General features: G+C 40.9%; 1 protein-coding gene across 2 annotated transcripts in view; it reads left to right on the top strand.

Annotated features, from left to right (window-relative positions):
- Window positions 1-1,379: 1,379 nt before the first annotated feature.
- LOC115172759 (rho guanine nucleotide exchange factor 10) overlaps window positions 1,380-21,557 on the top strand; it is an 86,950-nt gene continuing 66,772 nt past the window's right edge. For both annotated transcript variants that reach the window (XM_029730493.1, XM_029730492.1), the window contains exon 1: window positions 1,380-1,570. In XM_029730493.1, the coding sequence (XP_029586353.1) occupies window positions 1,393-1,570 (178 nt within the window). In that variant the 5' untranslated portion in view covers window positions 1,380-1,392. The remainder of the gene's footprint in view (window positions 1,571-21,557) is intronic.

The raw sequence follows: 21,557 nt of genomic DNA, 5'->3' as shown, positions 1-21,557 counted from the left end.
TTTCTCTCAGCAGTTAATGCGTTCGTTAGAGTCTCATCTTTCCATAGATGGGTCATATTATTCCAAACCATTCATATTAGCCAAAACCGTTCGAACACTACAGATGTTTTCGTAAGAAGACCGATTTTTGAGATGTCTCCTGGTCTGACAAACACCGCTGTAGCTCTGCCACCTTCCACCGCAGATGCAGAAGCCAACATTGGCGGATGGAGTGGATTGAGACGCAGCCCATGGAAGAAGAAAAAATCTCTTGCTTAAACAGACGGATTTTGATGGGGATGTTTTTATTATGCTAGTTAGATTGACATGCGTAAATCAAATGTAGGGGGTTTTAATCTCAGCATGACCAGTGAGACTAGCCACTTGAAGTATGAAGTTGTGCACAATGAATTTAATGCAATGTGTAATGTATCCATGAGATGGAGCTATAGGATTAGCTGAATGCTCAAGGCCTCTGGAATGATCTCAGTGATTATTATTGAATTTTTTTAACCTTTATTTAACTAGGCAAGTCAGTTAAGAACAAATTCTTATTTACAATGACGGCCTAAAGATGGGTGCTCACTCATTTGTCAACTCTAGGGATCCAATATGGATAATGGATTATTTTGTGGTGTTTATCAGATGTAAGGGGAACTGTCTATGACCTCATTTAATGTATTACATATTTTCGGCTTATGGAGAGGCTTATGGCATATTTTGGCTTATGCACAATCACATTTTTGTCTATACTAGATGGACATCAGCATGGAGTTAATACATTGTTGGGAATTGTTTACTGTTTATTAATTCAAACAAGAATAAATACTTTTGACTTCAATGCAATGTTGACTGCGAACTCTCCATAGACCTATAGAATTCACGCATGCGGCATGTGTGAAGAAATCAACAAGTGTGTGTGTGTGTGTGTTACTTCAACAAGTTTGACGTGGCGAAGTCAGTTTATGATGAGACTGTAAAGTTGGAATACTTCACACTAATAAGGACATTAAATAATTTACACCAATGGTGGATCATAGTGGATAATTTGAAAGACCGTTTGGAAGTATTAGATTGTTATGCTTCTCTACATCCACGCTAATGAAGGATTAATGTCCAGCTGTTCCAAGGGAGCCGCCTCACTGACCACGTGGTACACATTGGAGAGTGTGTACTTCTGCTGCGTTCATAACCAAGTAGCAAGGTGGTAGAGGTCAGCATGATAGACGAGTTTCCCACTAGAAATTACGAATTGGAGGGGAATTTAAGTGAATTTCTCCCAGTCGTATATGGTAAATACCATCTTCCCTCTTGGTTATCAACGCATTATAAATGTGATTGAGAGCCTTTTGAGCCAATTAAGGCTTCGCACACGAATCTCCACCAATGACTGAGAAGGAGGCAGGGTCTTGGATGGAGTCAGATTGCATTGAGAAAAGCTTGGATAATTTTAGTAGAGGAAAATGGAAAAAGGGACAATTCATTTATAGGAGCAGAAGAAGTTCATCCCCAGTGTTTGACAGGGATTTGTTTGCAAATCTTTACTGTGGAACTAGGAAAAATAACGATATTCATCAGGATTCGAAACATGGTGAGTTCTATGTGTTGTGGAAAATATTCCCGAACTTCAATATTGTTTGAAAGTAATTTTTATGATTTACAATACAGTAATATAACCAGTACATTATGTTCGGCTGTATTTGGACTGTATTCTGCGAATGGAAGAGATCTAACTTACATGTTTTCTCTGCAAACAAAGTGAGTGGTCGTTCGCCCTGGTGCGCTGTTATAACGTGGCGACTTGTCTTTGCCAACATGTATCGGTTTGTCAATTCAGAGGCGCGTGTCTCATAATAATGTATCCTTGTGGGTTCTATTAGTTCGTCTACTATTGTAAACCTTTATGCTTGGAAACATACAAGGACAAAACAAATGAATGTATAATTGTATCTTTGTCATACACACAGTCTTTAGTATCTCAGGAATTTCAGTGTACGAAATTTGCAGGAACGTGGTTGTCACACCAATGACACAATTGTGCTGAATTTCTAGATGTTCTGTACAAACTCAATGCCGAAAGATATGGTGCCCCTCTCTTCTTTTTTCAAGGGTACAGGTGCATGATATTAAAATAGATTGCATAGTATCACGTGCAACCTAAATGTAATTATGATTTTTATCCACTCCTTACCAAGACATTTAAGGCCTGACAATATAAACAATACTTTATCAGTTATTACAGTTTCACTGTTTATTTCTGATTAATTAACTAGTCTATAAACTAATAAACCAGGCTACTAATTATAAACTGTTGCTGAATGATAAAGTATTGTCATAACTGAGCAAATGTACTGTAGGAGTACTGTATAATACATTACCCTTTAGTTTCTGATTAAGTCTAGTATATAGATTTTAGCCTAATCCAAAATAGTATTGGAATATCTATATAGCCAAACGTTGTACAGTGTATCATGAAGTTTGATTCAAACACTTAAGAAAGTGTTCCAGAGCACCCACCCCCTAACTCCATTTCAACAAATTCACTTAGTCATGTATAGCATTCCTCAATCAAGCAAGTGCATGACTCCAATGAACTGGAACTTTCTTTGGTAACACTTGTATTAATCAGAAAAGTCTAATTTTAATCAAAATGTTTGGCCAAGTTGTTAGAGTAGCCTACAACCACATCCGATCAAACAGTATTCCAGGAATCTATGCGCCTCGGGCTAGGCTGCTAAAAGATGATTTAGATATGGTGAGCGCTTTGATCTGCTATTGTATTGTCTGGCTCCATGCTTGTCCAGTTCACTTTGCATCAGCACTGGGGAAAGAGTTGGGAGCCTGTGAGATTTGCACACACTATCGGTAATTTGCTTAGCAAATAGCCATGTCACTTGGCTGCTGTGAGTACAGATGCCTCTACCCCTGGTAATGACTCCTAAAAAGGGATCTCTGGTTTTTAGGGAGTGTGAGGACTCTTCGCTGTACCCAGGTCTACTGCAGTCAGTGGTTCTCTAGGTGAGCAGTCAGGTGAAGTGACCCCCTGGCCTTTAGATGGCACGCTCTACCTTGCATGACCCTTCATCCTGTAGAACAAACACCACAGGTACATCACCATCATGCCCTAAACTTCCATCTTTATTTTGGCTCAACAGCTCTGGTTCCTGGCTTAGCCTTGCATGCTAAGAATCCAACCATAACTCCTTCAGCATCCCACCTAGTTTGTCCTTAGCTTCATACCAGAGGGTTGATTTCACATTGGGGAGCCTCTTGTTATTCTTTTCCTGGTTGTTATTGTCGCTCACAGATGCAGCTGGACAGAATCACTAATTTCCCAAAGTGTGTGTGTCGGGTCTGTAAGTTCATCCAGTGGGTAGGGGCTTATGGGAAAGCCTCAGAGTGTCTGGCAGAGGGTGAGAGTCAGGCCAGAGTGCATAGCAGTCCGCAGAGAGGAGCATACTTCCGATTTTTCAGAGGACTGTGCGATCATGCACTAAATCCTCCCATTCACCACTGAGGAGCCACTGAGATGTAATGTGGATCAGCACATCACACAGCCATAGCTGGGTGTGAAACTGACTGACTGGGCCTTTCGTCCTTCGTTCTGGAGGTGGACATGGGAGATTTGTCACCAAAATGTGTATTTACCAGCTGTGAACATACATCTGTGTTCAGAATTGGACTCGAGCTGTGAAGCTTCTAGTTCCGTTGTCAATATTTTTGGACACTATGGATCTGTGACTTTCTCCTATAATGTCTTGTCATTTACACTATTCAATTGTCACTATTACATACAAACCACACTGGCCATTTACATTTGCGTGCGCAAGTGTTGCAAAATAAATGTACACACGTTATTCAAGCATTTCACCCACACCGCTCGCGCACGTGAACAGGCGTCTGCGTAGCCAAGCGCTAAAGTAGAACTTGTTTTTATTTGACACACTCCACGTGCTGCAAGTCCCCTCCTTATTGGATATCAGGAAGATAGAAACCCACGTGGATGCTTGAAAGACAAACAAGGATAAATTCATTAAAGATAACTAACTAAAAACTAGGTTTCCCTTTTTAATCTGTGTATTATTCGTCAGAGTAGAGAAACTCACGATTTTATATGACGCCGAGTCAAAATTCTACAAAGAACCAGCTAAAAAGAGGACGGTATGCATGTCAGGTAAAATAACAACCCAATTTTCATCTCCCAGGACAAACTAGCTAGCAGTAGCAACTAGCCATATGTCCATGAATGTTTTATGTGTGTTTCACACATAATTAATATATTTGAAATTAATATATTTGATTAAAATTAGATTTTGGTATTTTAACCTGCATGTCATAATCATGTCTGGTGTGGATGGACAAAATCAGCATGTGCACGATGGCGCACGGGGACGCACACACGTGGCCGATGTAGTCAGCATGTTAGGGTGACTAATGAAACTCCTAAACACTATCTCCAGTACCCACTCTGAAGTCAGCATAATGCATATTACTGTAAATGTCAAAGTTTTGAACTGGCCTGTTGTCGTTTGTCGTAATTCGAGGTTGGGAGAGAATTTTGTTCTACTGACATTAAAATGCATCCAGAGCTATTAGCTGGGCAGCTAACAACGACCTATTTGGCCTCTCCCTCTCTACTATTGCCTCACATACTGACATAGTGTTCTGTTCTTCTGATGACATGTTGGACTCTCTCAAGGCCCCTGTCTGCACTGGGTGGGTGGGGACCTTCTTTCTGAGTGACTGTGGCCTGCGTCTTTAATGGGACATTACATACTGTAGCAACTCCTGTGGTACACTGTTATTTTACCCAACAACTGCTGTGTTCAAAGGCCTAGACTGGGAGGGTTAGCCTATTTAGAAGGGAATGATTTCATCCACCCCTTCTGTGAAAAATTTGTCAAATGAGTAAGATGGCTGGCCTTGCTTAGATCGTATTGGGAGACAACAAAATGAAGCAAAAAGGTATTCTGTATTTTTAGAAAAGGTCTAACTTGAATATTCTGCCAGAGGTACTCTATCTAAAGGTTAATCACATCATTTTCAAGCACTCTCTGAGGGAGGACAAGATCTTACATGCACTGCAATTCGTCAAAAGCTTGCTGTGTTCTTCAGTGATGGGTGTGTGTTACCTAGCACCGTTTATGACACCACAGGAATGGATCTCTGCTGTTGTTCTGGACTACACTTCAATTTGGGGATCTCTGATTAATACTCATATTCTCAGTGTAGACACTCAATAGTGCCTGATCCCTCCACGTGTCCAAATGTCTATACACCAGGGACCTACCCTAAGAAAGCCAGTGCAGCTTTAACCCTAACCCTATTGCATGCTATTGAAGTGTATTTCCCACACCAGACACCCATATACTGTAATTACAGCTGCTGATGTGAAATGCCATGCTGCTCCTCTGGCTTATATTGATCCCTGTATCTAGGCTAGCTAACATTTCAGGCCTGTCAGAGGCTTTAGAAAGCAGCTATGAACATGATATTTAGCTATGGAATGGTATACATTGAGTTACTGCTAACTCGCTCTGTAGATCTATTTAATTTCTCCTTATGGACTCTAATTTCCCAGTGTGTGCAAACTGCTCTGCTATATCATGTTATTGCTGACAAATGAGCATTCCTAATGTTCGTTGGAACTCTAGATTTCTAATGAGAGAAATATCCAATATCCTTTAAGTTCCACTCCTTGAGGGCTGACAGACTGCAGGCTGCTCTCTCAATCTCTCTCTCACTGTGGTGTTTCAACCACTCCTCCTCAGCATGTCATAAAACTGCTCGGCCTGGCCCCTTGTCAACACACACACAGACAGATAGAGAGAGAGACAAGACAAGAAGGGCCTTCTATGCCATCAAAAGGAACCTAAAATTCGACATACCAATTAGGATTTGGCTAAAAACACTTGAATCAGTGATAGAACCCATTGCCCTTTATGGTTGGGAGGTCTGGGGTCCGCTCACCAACCAAGAATTCACAAAATGGGACAAACACCAAATTGAGACTGCAACAAAAGAGCTGTAAAATATCCTCCGTGTACAATGTAAATAATGCATGCAGAGCAGAATTAGGCCGATACCCGCTAATTATCAAAATCCAGAAAAGAGCCGTTAAATTCTACAACCACCTAAATGGAAGCAATTCCCAAACCTTCCATAACAAAGCCATCACCTACAGAGAAATGAACCTGGAGAAAAGCCCCCTAAGCAAGCTGGTCCTGGGGAGCAGAGCCCAGGACAGCAACACAATTAGACCTAACCAAATCATGAGAAAAGATAATTACTTGACACAATGGAAAGAATTTACAAAAAAACGAGAATGCTATTTGAACGTAAAGAGTGTACATACACAATACCTGACCAATCTTTTACTATGTACAGACCTTGCTATTGAGAAAGGCCGCCGAAGGCAGACCTGGCTCTCAAGAGAAGACAGACTATGTGCACATTGCCCACAAAATGAGGTGGAAACTGAGCTGCACTTCCTAACGTCCTGCCAAATGTATGACCATATTAGAGAGACATATTTCCCTTAGATTACACAGACCCTCAAAGTATTCAAAAATAAACCCAATTTTGATTAACTCCCATATCTATTGGGTGAAATACCAGTGTGCTATCACAGCAGCAAGATTTGTGACCTGTTGCCACAAGAAAAGGGCAACCAGTGAAGAACAAACACCATTGTAAATACAACCTATATTTATGTATTTTCCCTTTTGTACTTTAAGTATTTGAACATCAGTACAACGCTGTATATACACATAATGTGAAATGTTTAAATGTCTTTATTCTTTTTGAACTTTTGTGAGTAATGTTTACTGTTCATTTTTGGTTTATTTCACTCTTGTTTATCTATTTCACTTGCTTTGGCAATATAAACATATGTTTCCCATGCCAATAAAGCCCCTTAAATTGAATTGAATTGAGAGATAACTACAGAGGGGAAAAGGACAGAGAGAGAGCCTGGCCATTTTAGTATGCTGCAGGGCACTGTCCTCCCCAGCACAAGTGTCTTTGTCATCCCTGCCCATCCATTCAGAGAGGCCTGTTGTGTATAATGGACCACTGATTACAGTAACGCTGGCAATGGGAGATCATGACACACTGCCAATAACACAGCCATGCAGAGAGCACAGAGTCCAAGAAGCAGAATGTGTGTGTGTGGGGGTCTGTGTGTGGGTCGGTGGGTTTGTATTACTATCCTTGTGGGTACCAGAAGTCACCACAAGGATAGGAAAATTCTCTCAGGTCCCCGAGGACAAAGGCTATTTTAGGGTTACGATGAGGGTTAGGGAAATAGGATTTTGAATGGAAATCAATTTTAGGTAGGATAGTAATACTGTGTGTGTGTGTGCGCGCGCATGTTTGCGCGCAGAGAAGGAGCAGGAGAGATGGGCCTAGAGGATTCTCTCTACTGGTGCCAATGTGCACTCCAGAGCAGGCTCTTGGTTTTGTTTGTGACTCTGTCATACATTTTCTGGAATGCCACTCAATAAGGGCGCTTGAGATGTTTTTGGCTTAAAACAAGTGTCAAAAATCTGCTTTCAGTCTTGGTTTAAAGTCTCCTAGATTGTGATTTTCATTATGTAGTACTACTGTATGTATACATTGTAATTCCTCACCATTTGAGAACATGTTTATTATTACTATTGTGACTGGTGTTATTACCAATGCTTTAGTGATGATTGTTGTGACTGCACTGGGAACAAAACGGCAGCATTATCTGCAGGCCCTAGATGACAGATTTCCTGTCTGTGCATAGCTAACTACAGTGTTGCTGACTTGTAACGACATGCTTGGCCAAGTCTGTCATCAGATGGTTCTCTTTTTTCACCCTCTGGTGTCTACAGACCAGTGGGGGACACTGATTGTCTGAATACCCGGGGCGCGAGGTGGTTGGGGTTGTCGCCAAAGCAGCACGACAGATATATGATACCAAGTTTTTGAACTACTGGTAGTTTCTTTGAGAATATGTATAAAGCAATCTGTGCACTTGAGCAACAGCATAAATACAACTGTCACTTTTGCATGTCAAAAACTGAATGACCACTGTTATGCATGCTGCCACTGTTTTGAACAGGTTAGATTATACTATTTAGAATAAGCAGCCAGCTCATGAACGAATGAGTACACCAGGGAGAATGCAACAAGCATGCAGATGCAATAAGTGAAAACACATTATCTGGAGATACAGTAACTGGAGATAGCAAGCTAACATAATGTCACAAAGCAGGATGAGTTTGCCAGTTAACTTTCATTTTGAATTAACTTCATATTTCTGTGTTAGTCAGATATTAGTTTTGAAAGACTTGAAATTGACATGGGAGCTAACTGGCTAACAAGCTACCAGCTATCTGCTTATCAAAGGTAGATAACTGGTTAATTTATCCAAAACATCCAAACTATTTCTCAATGTTTCTCAAAATGATTGTAGTTGGCTAATTAATTTGATCACACCACCTACAGAAAAACCTGATGAACAACATGGGGGGGGGAAACAATAAGCCACTGTCCTTCCAGGTCCACAATGAGAAGGTTCTAGCGAGTCTATTCCTCTATCCTTCGACTCTTCTTTGACGTAGATGTCCGATTTTAGGGGTGTCCCCAACAAAAAATCTTTTAAATGTGTATTTTTCCATATTTTTCCAAATACCCTGTGTGTTTGAATAAAATCAACTATATGTAGGCTACTGAGCTTGTCTGATGCTTTAAGCACACTGTGATTAAATAATTAAGACACACAAATGACTTGAGGGAGCCAGAGATCAAGATGGCCTAACCAGAAGAAAAAAACCTGTTCCCAAACCACCTCCTCCCGCTGCTGCTGGCCTTCGCAGATTCTGTAATTATGCTCCTGAAGTTGTTTCATTTCTTTTATAATAAAGTCTTCGTATCTCAAAATCATTGTCATCTAAATTAAAATTATACAATCTAAAAGTACATTGCCAACTGTAAAAATCGCCTACATGAAGCCAATAAATGACAACATTGCAGCCTGCAGATAGAAAATATCAAAATAAAAATAAATCACATTAGCTAGGCATGGCCTGTCTGCAAGGAACTTGAAACATTGTATCGACTATCAACTTGGTCCAGCCCAAAGCTTGTGCTAACAAACTTGCAACATTGTATAAAATACCCTGGACCCTCAGTTTCCCATGCCCTGAGCTGAGCTCCAGAGAGACACATCTGTAGGCTATTTGTGCAAGGGACAGAAAGTAATCAGGCAGGCCTATTTTATGATTTCCACCAGATCAGAACATTACAGAGAGCTGAAATTATTTTTCAAGTAGGCTACATTAAGGAACTATTTTAATTCTCAATGGATACAGACTTCTTTTACTTACTGTTTGAGGTGAATAAAAAATTGCTTTGAGAAGCGCTACATTTCATTAGTGGTGTTGAGTTAAGACGATTAGAAACACTATCAGATCCCCAAATGGGCACTGTTATAAGCCTACATTAGCGTGCAGACCAGGTAGCCTAGGCCTACTTCTTTGCGGAATCAGGTGTGTGTATTTACTCAACATTGACAGGAGCGCTCCAAACAAAACTCGTAAATGAAAGGAAATAAACCCCCCAAAATTCTCACAAGTGTAGCCTAGGTTGTGCGCTCTGCAAACAACTTGTCCACTCCTACAATGACAACGGTAAGACTTTAGTAATAATATATTGAATGGATTAACAGATATTATGGTAACCAAACAAACATTGTAGATTAGGCCACTCAGACAGCCATCAATCAAGATGTGCCATAACATTAACATTTTTTGTTGCAACTGCTTGACTATATACACTGCTCAAAAAAATAAAGGGAACACTTAAACAACACAATGTAACTCCAAGTCAATCACACTTCTGTGAAATCAAACTGTCCACTTAGGAAGCAACACTGATTGACAATACATTTCACATGCTGTTGTGCAAATGGAATAGACAACAGGTGGAAATTATAGGCAATTAGCAAGACACCCCCGATAAAGGAGTGGTTCTACAGGTGGGGACCACAGACCACTTCTCAGTTCCTATGCTTCCTGGCTGATGTTTTGGTCACTTTTGAATGCTGGTGGTGCTTTCACTCTAGTGGTAGAATGAGACGGAGTCTACAACCCACACAAGTGGCTCAGGTAGTGCAGCTCATCCAGGATGGCACATCAATGCGAGCTGTGGCAAGAAGGTTTGCTGTGTCTGTCAGCGTAGTGTCCAGAGCATGGAGGCGCTACCAGGAGACAGGCCAGTACATCAGGAGACGTGGAGGAGGCCGTAGGAGGGCAACAACCCAGCAGCAGTACCGCTACCTCCACCTTTGTGCAAGGAGGAGCAGGAGAAGCACTGCCAGAGCCCTGCAAAATTACCTCCAGCAGGCCACAAATGTGCATGTGTCTGCTCAAACGGTCAGAAACAGACTCCATGAGGGTGGTATGAGGGCCCGACGTCCACAGGTGGGGGTTGTGCTTACAGCCCAACACCGTGCAGGACGTTTGGCATTTGCCAGAGAACACCAAGATTGGCAAATTCGCCATTGGCGCCCTGTGCTCTTCACAGATGAAAGCAGGTTCACACAGCACGTGACAGACGTGACAGAGTCTGGAGACGCCGTGGAGAACGTTCTGCTGCCTGCAACATCCTCCAGCATGACCGGTTTGGCGGTGGGTCAGTCATGGTGTGGGGTGGCATTTCTTTGGGGGGCCGCACAGCCCTCCATGTGCTCGCCAGAGGTAGCCTGAATGCCATTAGGTACCGAGATGAGATCCTCAGACCCCTTGTGAGACCATATGCTGGTGCGGTTGGCCCTGGGTTCCTCCTAATGCAAGACAATGCTAGACCTCATGTGGCTGGAGTGTGTCAGCAGTTCCTGCAAGAGGAAGGCATTGATGCTATGGACTGGCCCGCCCGTTCCCCAGACCTGAATCCAATTGAGCACATCTGGGACATCATGTCTCGCTCCATCCACCAATGCCACGTTGCACCACAGACTGTCCAGGAGTTGGCGGATGCTTTAGTCCAGGTCTGGAAGGAGATCCCTCAGGAGACCATCCGCCACCTCATCAGGAGCATGCCCAGGCGTTGTAGGGAGGTCATACAGGCACGTGGAGGCCACACACACTACTGAGCCTCATTTTGACTTGTTTTAAGGACATTACATCAAAGTTGGATCAGCCTGTAGTGTGGTTTTCCACTTTAATTTTGAGTGTGGCTCCAAATCCAGACCTCCATGGGTTGATAAATTGGATTTCCATTGATTATTTTTGTGTGATTTTGTTGTCAGCACATTCAACTATGTAAAGAAAAGTATTTAATAAGATTATTTCTTTCATTCAGATCTAGGATGTGTTGTTTAAGTGTTCCCTTTATTTTTTTGAGCAGTATATATATATATATATATATATATATATGTGTGTGTGTGTGTATGTGTGTGTGTGTGTGTGTGTATACACTACCGTTCAAAAGTTTGGGGTCACTTAGAAATGTCCTTGTTTTTGAAAGAAAAGCAAATTTTTTGTCCATTAAGATAACATCAAATTGATCAGAAATACAGTGTAGACATTGTTAATGTTGTAAATGACTATTGTAGCTGGAAACGGCTGATTTTTAATGGAATAACTACATAGGCGTACAGAGACCCATTATCGGCAACCATCACTCCTGTGTTTCAATGGCACGTTGTGTTAGCTAATCCAAGTTGATCATTTTAAAAGGCTAATTGATTATTAGAAAACCCTTTTGCAATGATGTTAGCACAGCTGAAAACTGTTGTTCTGATTAAAGAAGCAATAAAACTGTCCTTCTTTTGACTAGTTGAGTATATGGAGCATCAGCATTTGTGGGTTCGATTACTGGCTCAAAATGGCCAGAAACAAAGTACTTTCTTCTGAAACTCGTCAGTCTATTCCTGTTCTGAGAAATGAAGGCTATTCCATGCGAGAAATTGCCAAGAAACTCAAGATCTCTTACAACGCTGTGTACTCAAGATCTCTTACAACGCCCTTCACAGAACAGCGCAAACTGGCGCTAACAAGAATAGAAAGAGGAGTGGGTGGCCCCGGTGCACAACTGAGCAAGAGGACAAGTACATTAGAGTGTCTAGATTTAGAAACCGATGCCTCTCAAGTCCTCAACTGGCAGCTTCATTAAATAGTACCCGCAAAACACCAGTCTCAACGTCAACAGTGAAGAGGCGACTCCAGGATGCTGGCCTTCTAGGCAGAGTTCCTCTCTCCAGTGTGTGTGTTCTTTTGCCCATCTTAATCTTTTCTTTTTATTGGCTAGTCTGAGATATGGCTTTTTCTTTGCAACTCTGCCTAGAAAGACAGCAAAGACACCTCTTCAAGGCAAAGGGTGGCTACTTTGAAGAATCTCAAATATAAAATATATTTTGATATGTTTAACACTTTTTTGGTTACTTTATGGTTCCATATGTGTTATTTCATAGTTTTGATGTCTTCACTATTATTCTACAATGTATAAATAAAGGAAAAAACCCTTGAATTAGTAGTTGTGTCCAAACTTTTTACTGGTACTATATATATGTTAAAATACATACATTTTTGTACTATTTGTACTATTTTCTTTGACCAATCACAAGTGGGGTGCCGCCCGTAACGCCCTAATGGGTGGGCCGTCGCTAACTGTTGTCTCAGCTGCCTGCCTACTTGCCATCTAGACCTTCTTTAAAGGAATGTTTGGAGGCCTCCAATATGCATGATGCTGTGTACTAAGCCTAAGGTGCTGACAGACAGATAGACAGTGAGTGGTTGTATGTATATGAGAGGACCCCCGGACTAGATGCCACTAGAGGCCAGGCAGGATGTAATTTGGCCGAGGTGCGTCTCGTTTCCGCCCAGCAACTAAAAGAGCTGGGAAGAGTAATTATAGGAGTCAACAGGAGGTAAATGGAGGAATCTCTAGACTTTTTAAAAAGCTGTAATATCATTACGAGAAAGTCTGGCCTCAGTTTAAGGATTTCTGTAAAAATGAGACAATAGGTTTAATTTAAACATCACGTTAATCAAATAGAAGAACCATATTAAAGGGATTTATTTGGAAAATGTTTAATGCCAGGAAGGGATGTCTTTCTCTTTCCTCTTGAGGAAGCCCAGAGGATGAGAGCACACCTGATTGCTGTGTTTCCTCTTCACCCCCTCCCTCCCCCATCGCTCCCTCCCTTCCTTCCTCAGTCACAGCTCGTACAGTACTCCTGAGGATAGCAATGATGAATCATTTTATCAGCTAATTTAAGGGTGTAACCCATTCTTTTAGGATTTTTATACATGTCAAGATCTGTCCAGTTAGTCACATCTAGCTCTTAACTTAGGCCAGTTATATTTTGTCTCCAGAACAAAGATATTCTACCTGACTGTACTCTCCGACATACAGTACAGAAGAAAATGCTGGGCTTGTGTTCACATCCACTGTACTGCCCTGACCCTGTGCTGCTCTGTACTCTGGGTGGAGACAAAAAAAACAGAGGAGCTCACATTATTCATAGACAAAACAAACTGTGAGTCGCTTGTAAATGGTTTATCTTTGGAATGGAGCAGTCTTATTCACAGATGATACTGTATTGTAAGCTTGTCTTATTATGGTGTGAATTGAATTGGAGAGCAGTATGTCTGTTACAGTATGGAACTCACTAGAACTCTACAACAAGAGGCCTCTTATTTTATGGAATGACATCACTGATATATCATCCACCCTTGAGGGGAGTGTGACAGGCTAATTGTACTTGATGGAAGTAGGCTAATGCAGGACTTGTTGACCCACAGAACTTGAAGCTTCTTTTGTTTGATCTTCCATGTGTTCATCTGTTTGTCAGATAGTGGAAGAATACACTGTCTCTCTGGTCTCATGTCTGTGCAGGTCTGTGTGTATCCTGCCTTAGCATGCATGTGACATTTTCCCCCCAGATGTAAAATGAGCCCGCTGTTGTTAACCCCACCCTCACTTTGACCCCTGACCTCATATGCCTCTGCAAACCTGTCACTCTACCCAGTACCTCTCAGCCAATAATGCCTTTTACAGGCTAAAAAAATATTGATCTGTAAGGTGTACATGTGAACAGTACTGTACATGCAGAAGTTTATTAGAAAATAATGTTACGCTAGCCTAGAATACGCAAACTATATTTCATTAAATTCTACTGAACATCAGATAACAGCTATTTACAATAAAACATTTGAGCTGTTATTGTTATTGAGTCATTTCTAGCTCTCATCATCAAAAACAGAATCTAACTGACCACTGGATTATTTGTAAACTAAATGGGCCTAGTGGTGCAGTGGTCTAAGGCACTGCATCTCAGTGCTAGAGACGTCACTACAGACACCCTGGTTCAATTCCAGGCTGTATCATAACTCAATGATTCAAGCCCAGTTCAGCTAATCCCTACCATTGTGACACAGAGTTGTCATAATGTTTCAGCAATTGTACAATACACCAGTGGTGTCAGTAAACACAATATAAGTAACATAATTTATGTCCCTTTAACTGCCTTGAATGCCTCTACTGATCCTACAGCTATTGTATGCAGTAATCATGTGCCTATGAACCAGATTTATACTGTTAGCACTAAGCTGGTGTGCCCTAGGAGGAAGTCCACTGTGAGCAGCTCACCCTACTAACATAAAGAACATGAGCACATCTACTGCTGCTAAGCTTCACAGTAAAGCAATGAAAGCAAGTAAGCATCCCAGAAGAAAACTGCTCAAAAGAGCCCACGTTAATACAGTTGAAGTCGTAAGTCTACATACACGTCATTAAAACTCGTTTTTCAACCACTCCACAAATTTCTTGTTAACAAACTATAGTTTTGGCAAGTCGGATGGCAGACAGATTATTTCACTTATAATTGACTGTATCACACTTCCAGTGGGTCAGATGTTAACATACACTAAGGTGACTTTGCCTTTAAACAGCTTGGAAAATTCCAGAAAATGATGTCATGGCTTTAGAAGCTTCTGATAGGCTAATTAGCATAATTTGAGTCAATTGGAGCTGTACCTGTGGATGTATTTCAAGGCCTACCTTCAAACTCAGTGCCTCATTGCTTGACATCATCGGAAAATCAAAAGAAATCAGCAAAGACCTCAGACAAAAAAATTGTAGACCCTCATCAAGTCTGGTTCATCCTTGGGAGCAATTTCCAAACGCCTGAAGGTACCACGTTCATCTGTACAAACAATAGTACGCAAGTATAAATACCATGGGACCACGCAGCCGTCATACCGCTAAGGAAGGAGACGTGTTCTGTCTCCTAGAGATTAACGTACCTTGGTGCGTAAAAGTGCAAATCAATCCCAGAACAACAGCAAAGGACCTTGTGAAGATGCTGGAGGAAACAGGTACAAAAGTATCTATATCCACAGTAAAACGAGTCCTATATCGACATAACCTGAAAGGCAGCTCAGCAAGGAAGAAGCCACTGCTCCAAAACCGCCATAAAAAAGCCAGACTACGGTTTGCAACTGCACATGGGGACAAAGATCGTACTTTTTGGAGAAATGTCCTCTGGTCTGATGAAACAAAAATAGAACTGTTTGGCCATAATGACCATCGTTATGTTTGGAGGAAAAAGGGGGAAGCTTGCAAGCCGAAGAACACCATGCCAACCGTGAAGCATCATGTTGTGGGGATGCTTTGCTGCAGGAGGGACTGGTGCACTTCACAAAATAGATGGCATCATGAGAAAGGGAAAATTATGTGGATATATTAAACCAACGTCTCAAGACATCAGTCAGGAAGTTAAAGCTTGGTCGTAAATGGGTCTTCCAAATGGACAATGACCCCAAGCATACTTCCAAAGTTGTGGTAAAATGGCTTAAGGACAACAAAGTCAAGGTATTGGAGTGGCCATCACAAAGCCCTGACCTCAATCCTATAGAAAATCTGTGGGCAGAACTGAAAAAATGTGTGCAAGCAAGGAGGCCTACAAACCTGACTCAATTACACCAGCTCTGTCAGGAGGAATGGGCCAAAATTCACCCAACTTATTGTGGGAAGCTTGTGGAAGGCTACCCAAAATGTTTGACCTAAGTTAAATTAGCATGTGACGTTCAGAACTAGCATACCCCCCGCAAACTTCCGGTGAATTTACTAAATTACTCACGATAAACGTTCACAAAAAACATAACAATTATTTTAAGAATTATAGATGCAGAACTCCTCTATGCACTCGCTATGTCCGATTTTAAAATAGCTTTTCGGTGAAAGCACATTTTGCAATATTCTCAGTAGATAGCCCAGCCATCACGGCTAGCTATTTAGACACCCACTAAGTTTAGCACTCACCAAAGTCAGATTTACTATAAGAAAAATGTTATTACCTTTGCTGTTCTTCGTCAGAATGCACTCCCAGGACTTCTACTTCAATAACAAATGTTGGTTTGGTCCCAAATAATCCATAGTTATATCCAAACAGCGGCGTTTTGTTCGTGCGTTCAAGACACTATCCGAAAGGGTAAATAAGGGTTACGTGCCCGACGCGTTTCGTGACAAAAAAATTCTAAATATTCCATTACCGTACTTCGAAGCATGTCAACCGCTGTTTAAAATCAATTTTTATGCCATTTTTCTCGTAAAAAAGCGATAATATTCCGACCGGGAGTGGTGGTTTTCGTTCAAAGAGAGAGAAAGTAAACATGGAGTCGACTCATGCACGAGCCTCAGTCTCATAGTACTCTGACCGGCCACTATCCAAACGCGCTAATGTTTTTCAGCCAGGGCCTGCAAAGCCACGATTCAGCTTTTTGCCGCCTTCTGAGAGCCCATGGGAGCTGTAGGAAGTGTCACGTAACAGCAGAGATCCCCTGTATTGGATAGAGATAATCAAGAAGGCCAAGAAATGGTCAGACAGGGTACTTCCTGTTTGGAATCTTCTCAGGTTTTGGCCTGCCAAATGAGTTCTGTTATACTCACAGACACCATTCAAACAGTTTTAGAAACTTGAGTGTTTTCTATCCAAAGCTAATAATTATATGCATATTCTAGTTTCTGGGCAGGAGTAATAATCAGATTAAATCGGGTACGTTTTTTATCCGGCCGTGAAAATACTGCAATAATGCAAATCAATTCATAACATTTTTGACATGCATTTTTCTGGATTTATTTGTTGTTATTCTGTCTCTCACTGTTCAAATAAACCTACCATTAAAATTATAGACTGATCATTTCTTTGTCAGTGGGCAAACGTACAAAATCAGCAGGGGATCAAATACTTTTTTCCCTCACTGTATGGTGTCCAGGGCACAGCTAAGGGCAGAGGGTGGTCTATAGCAAGCGGCAACGGTGAGAGACTTGTTTCTGGAAAGGTGGATTTTTAGAAGTAGAAACTCGAATTGGTTGAGCACAGACCTGGTTAGTATGACAGAACTCTGCAGGCTATCGCTGCAGTAGATTGCCACTCCGCCCTGTTTGGCGGTTCTATCTTGTCGGGAAATGTTATAGTTAGGGATGGAAATTTCAGAGTTTTTGGTGGTCTTCCTAAGCCAGGATTCAGACACGGCTAGGACATCCGGATTGGCAGAGTGTGCTAAAGCAGTGAATAAAACAAACTTGGGGAGGAGGCTTCTAATGTTAACATGCATGAAAATGGCATCATGTCCTTTGCAATGCAATATGAAAGGGCTGCAGTGAGGTCTTGAGCATTTTTTGATGTGGGTGCATAAGCAGCCTGCCTTTTCAAATGCTTGCTCGAGTGTCTGTGTCACAACTGTAGATGAGGAGGGACCAGTAGCATCACTGGGTTTGCCTGCTGCACTCCGACTCTAAACAAGGGATTTTTATTTTTTTTCATTCTTCTTCTTCTTCTTCTTCGTGTTACCTTAATAATAATTATTATTATTATTATTATTATTATTATTATTATTATTATTATTATTATTATTGGTGTTACCTTAATAATAATAATAATAATAATAATAATAAATTAGTCTATCTTCCGTGTTGCATTTGAGCAATGTGTCATAGTCCGTGTATGTAGGTGGCAGGGAAGTCAGGAGGCAGGAGAAGGCAGGAGAAAACGGAGTGGTTAAAAATGGAATATTTATTTCCAAAACCAACGTAGAAAAATAATCTGGGTAAAACAATAACCCGTCGCACACCGATACAGGAACAACACGTACATAACAAACAAACAATCACCGACAGAGAAATGAGGGGAAGCAGAGGGTTAAATACACAACATATAATTACTGGGATATGAAACAGGTGTGTAAAGAGACCAGACAAAACCAATGGAAAATGAAAAACTGATCAATGGTGGCTAGAAGGCCGGTGACGTCGATCGCCGAACACCACCCGAACAAGGAGGGGCATCAACTTCAGTAGAAGTCGTGACACAATGACCCTATGCACAATTTACATAAATACAAATTAGTCTTCAGAAAACAGTGATAGTAATTGCAATGAGCCCAACAATTGACATAAATACAGGAGTCTTGTATAGGAGCCTATAGTGTTTCTCCTGTTGGAACACTTTAACAACCAAGTCGACATGGATTTTAAATGAACAAAATATGTTGCTTGGGTGACTAAACTACATAACGTGTTATCGTGTGCAGACACACGACGCATACAGCAGCAGAACAACATGTAGGATTTTTACAAGAGTAGGTAACACTGAAAGCTTCAGGTTACGTTATTGACAAGCTATTAGCAAGTTCCGGACACACCATGACATTTTCCCCATTCCGAAGTCCCCACATCATGCAGTCGCTATATAGTAGTAGGTGGTGGTCACAAAGATGACTCAAGATTTGTTTTTGCATGTTCTGCAGACAGGGTGAACGTCTTCGATTTAAGTTTCCCTTAGCACTCTTGTAAAACCCAAAATACGACCACACTGGTCTTCCTAGAAAGCAAAAAAATCTCCCGGGCGCTGTCACTGCCTTCCTCCATGTTTTAACACAAAACAAACCCATGTTGCATGTTGCGCCTGCGTCAGACTGTTGCTAACTTTGGTTGATGCTGGACAGTATTTACCATGACTTTTTCCAACTGTGGTAATCAAACACGGTTTTAATGATAATTAAAATGTTAAATGGTAATACTAATCGTCGGGAATTTTACCGTGGTTTATCGTGAAACCGGAAACCGTTTCATCCCTACTACACATACAAGTATATCTGACCAAATTATGAAAGACAAGCATTGTAATTTTAAATTCTGTAAAGTTAGTGTGGAAGAGGTGAAAAAAAGAATTGTTGTCTATCAACAATGACAAGCCACCGGGGTCTGACAACTTGGATGAAAAATTTACTGAGGATAATAGCGGACGATATTGCCACTCCTATTTGCCACATCTTCAATTTAAGCCTACTAGAAAGCATGTGCCCTCAGGGAAGCAAAAGTGATTCCGCTACCTAAGAATAGTAAAGCCCCTTTTACTGGCCCAAATAGCCGACCAATCAGCCTGTTACCAACCCTTAGTAAACTTTTGGAAAAGATTGTGTTTGACCGTATACATTGCTATTTTACAGTAAACAAATTGACAACAAACTTTCTGCATGTTTATAGAGAAGGACATTCAACAAGCACTGCACTTACACAAATGACTGATGATTGGCTGAGAGAAATGAATGATAAAAAGATTGGGGGGGTTGTTTTGTTAGACTTCAGTGCGGCCTTTGACGTTATCGATCATAGTCTGCTGCTGTCAAAACGTATGTGTTATGGCTTTACACCCAGTGCTACATTGTGGATAAAGAGTTACCTGTCTAACAGAACACAGAGGGTGTTCTTTAATGGAAGCCTCTCCAACATAATCCAGGTAGAATCAAGAATTCCTCAAGACAGCTGTCTAGGCCCATTACTTTTTTCAATCTTTGCTAATGAATTGCCACTGGCTTTGAGGAAAGCCACTGGCTTTGAGGAAAGCTAATATTAATAATATGCATGTCAATCTCTCCTGGCTCAAAGTGGAGGAGAGATTGACTTCATCATTGCTTGTATTTATGAGAGGTATTGACATGTTGAATTCACTGAGCTGTCTGAACTACTAGACACCCATGCATACCCCACAAGAGGTCTCTTCACAGTCCCTAAGTCCAGAACAGACTATGGAAGGCGCACAGCACTAAATAGAGGCATTACTATGTGGAACTCTATTCCACATCAAGTAACTCATGAAAACAAAAAATTAGATTTAAAAAAACTGATAAAAAGAACAGCGGGAACTGTGAAGCAACACAAACCTAGGCACAGACACATGCACACACACACACACACACACACACACACACACACACACACACACACACACACACACACACACACACACACACACACACACACACACACACACACACACACACACACACACACACACACACACGCGATAGCATATGCACTATACATACACATACACATGGATTTTGTACTGTACAGTGGGGAGAACAAGTATTTGATACACTGCCGATTTTGCAGGTTTTCCTACTTACAAAGCATGTAGAGGTCTGTAATTTTTATCATAGGTACACTTCAACTGTGAGAGACGGAATCCAAAAATCCAGAAAATCACATTGTATGATTTTTAAGTAATTAATTTGCATTTTATTGCATGACATAAGTATTTGATCACCTACCAACCAGTAAGAATTCCGGCTCTCACAGACCTGTTAGTTTTTCTTTAAGATGCCCTCCTGTTCTCCACTCATTACCTGTATTAACTGCACCTGTTTGAACTCGTTACCTGTATAAAAGACACCTGTCCACACTCTCAATCAAACAGACTCCAACCTCTCCACAATGGCCAAGACCAGAGAGCTGTGTAAGGACATCAGGGATGTCCTATGGTTGAAAGAGATGGGGCAAAAGGAGTGGCTATTAAATATGGCTGCAAGTCTGGCTGGCTGAAATTATGTTAATAAACTAAACAAAAAGAAGAAACTGTATTATGAAGCCAAGATCAAAAAACTTGAAATGAAATTATGGGCAGAATGACAAATTCAACTCTTTCATCTAATCAGATGGCTTAGTTATCACAAAACCATTTGATGTTGCCATTTATTTTTATGATTACGCCATTGATAAATTTAGGCAGGAAATGCCAACAATGAACAGTGAGCCATCGTACTCATGCATAAAAATAAATAAAAATAATGAAAGAAAAGCATTGAAAGTTTTAGAATTTTGTAAAGTTAGTGGTCGCGAGGTGGAAAAATACTGTTTGTAGCTCCCTCCAGTAACCACGAGCACAACTGTTCCTTGATTTTAACTGGAGGTTTTATTCTGTATTTTTAGTCAGAATTATCACCTTCCGTGAGAACTATAAAGTAAATGAAAATACAGTTAAGAACACTCTTACAACCTTCTTGTCTTACGAGTGACTTGTTAGCTTGATATAACTCTAAAGTGCTTACATTACATACATAAACAGTTTAGCCAGAGATATAACAGTATCAGATTAAACACAATAATAAAGGAAAAATACCTCATTGGCTGCTTATTACAGAAGGGAGGAAATGAAAAACTTCACACTTCTTATTCTTGGCATGAATTCATGCTTCATCCTTAATTATTTTAACGTTACCATCCTAACATACATGCTTCAACCTTTATGAACTACACCCGAA

Source organism: Salmo trutta, chromosome 33 (assembly GCF_901001165.1).
Source record: "Salmo trutta chromosome 33, fSalTru1.1, whole genome shotgun sequence".
Taxonomy (NCBI): domain Eukaryota; kingdom Metazoa; phylum Chordata; class Actinopteri; order Salmoniformes; family Salmonidae; genus Salmo; species Salmo trutta.
The sequence above is the reverse complement of the archived record's forward strand: the minus strand, read 5'-3'. Positions and strand labels throughout refer to the sequence as shown.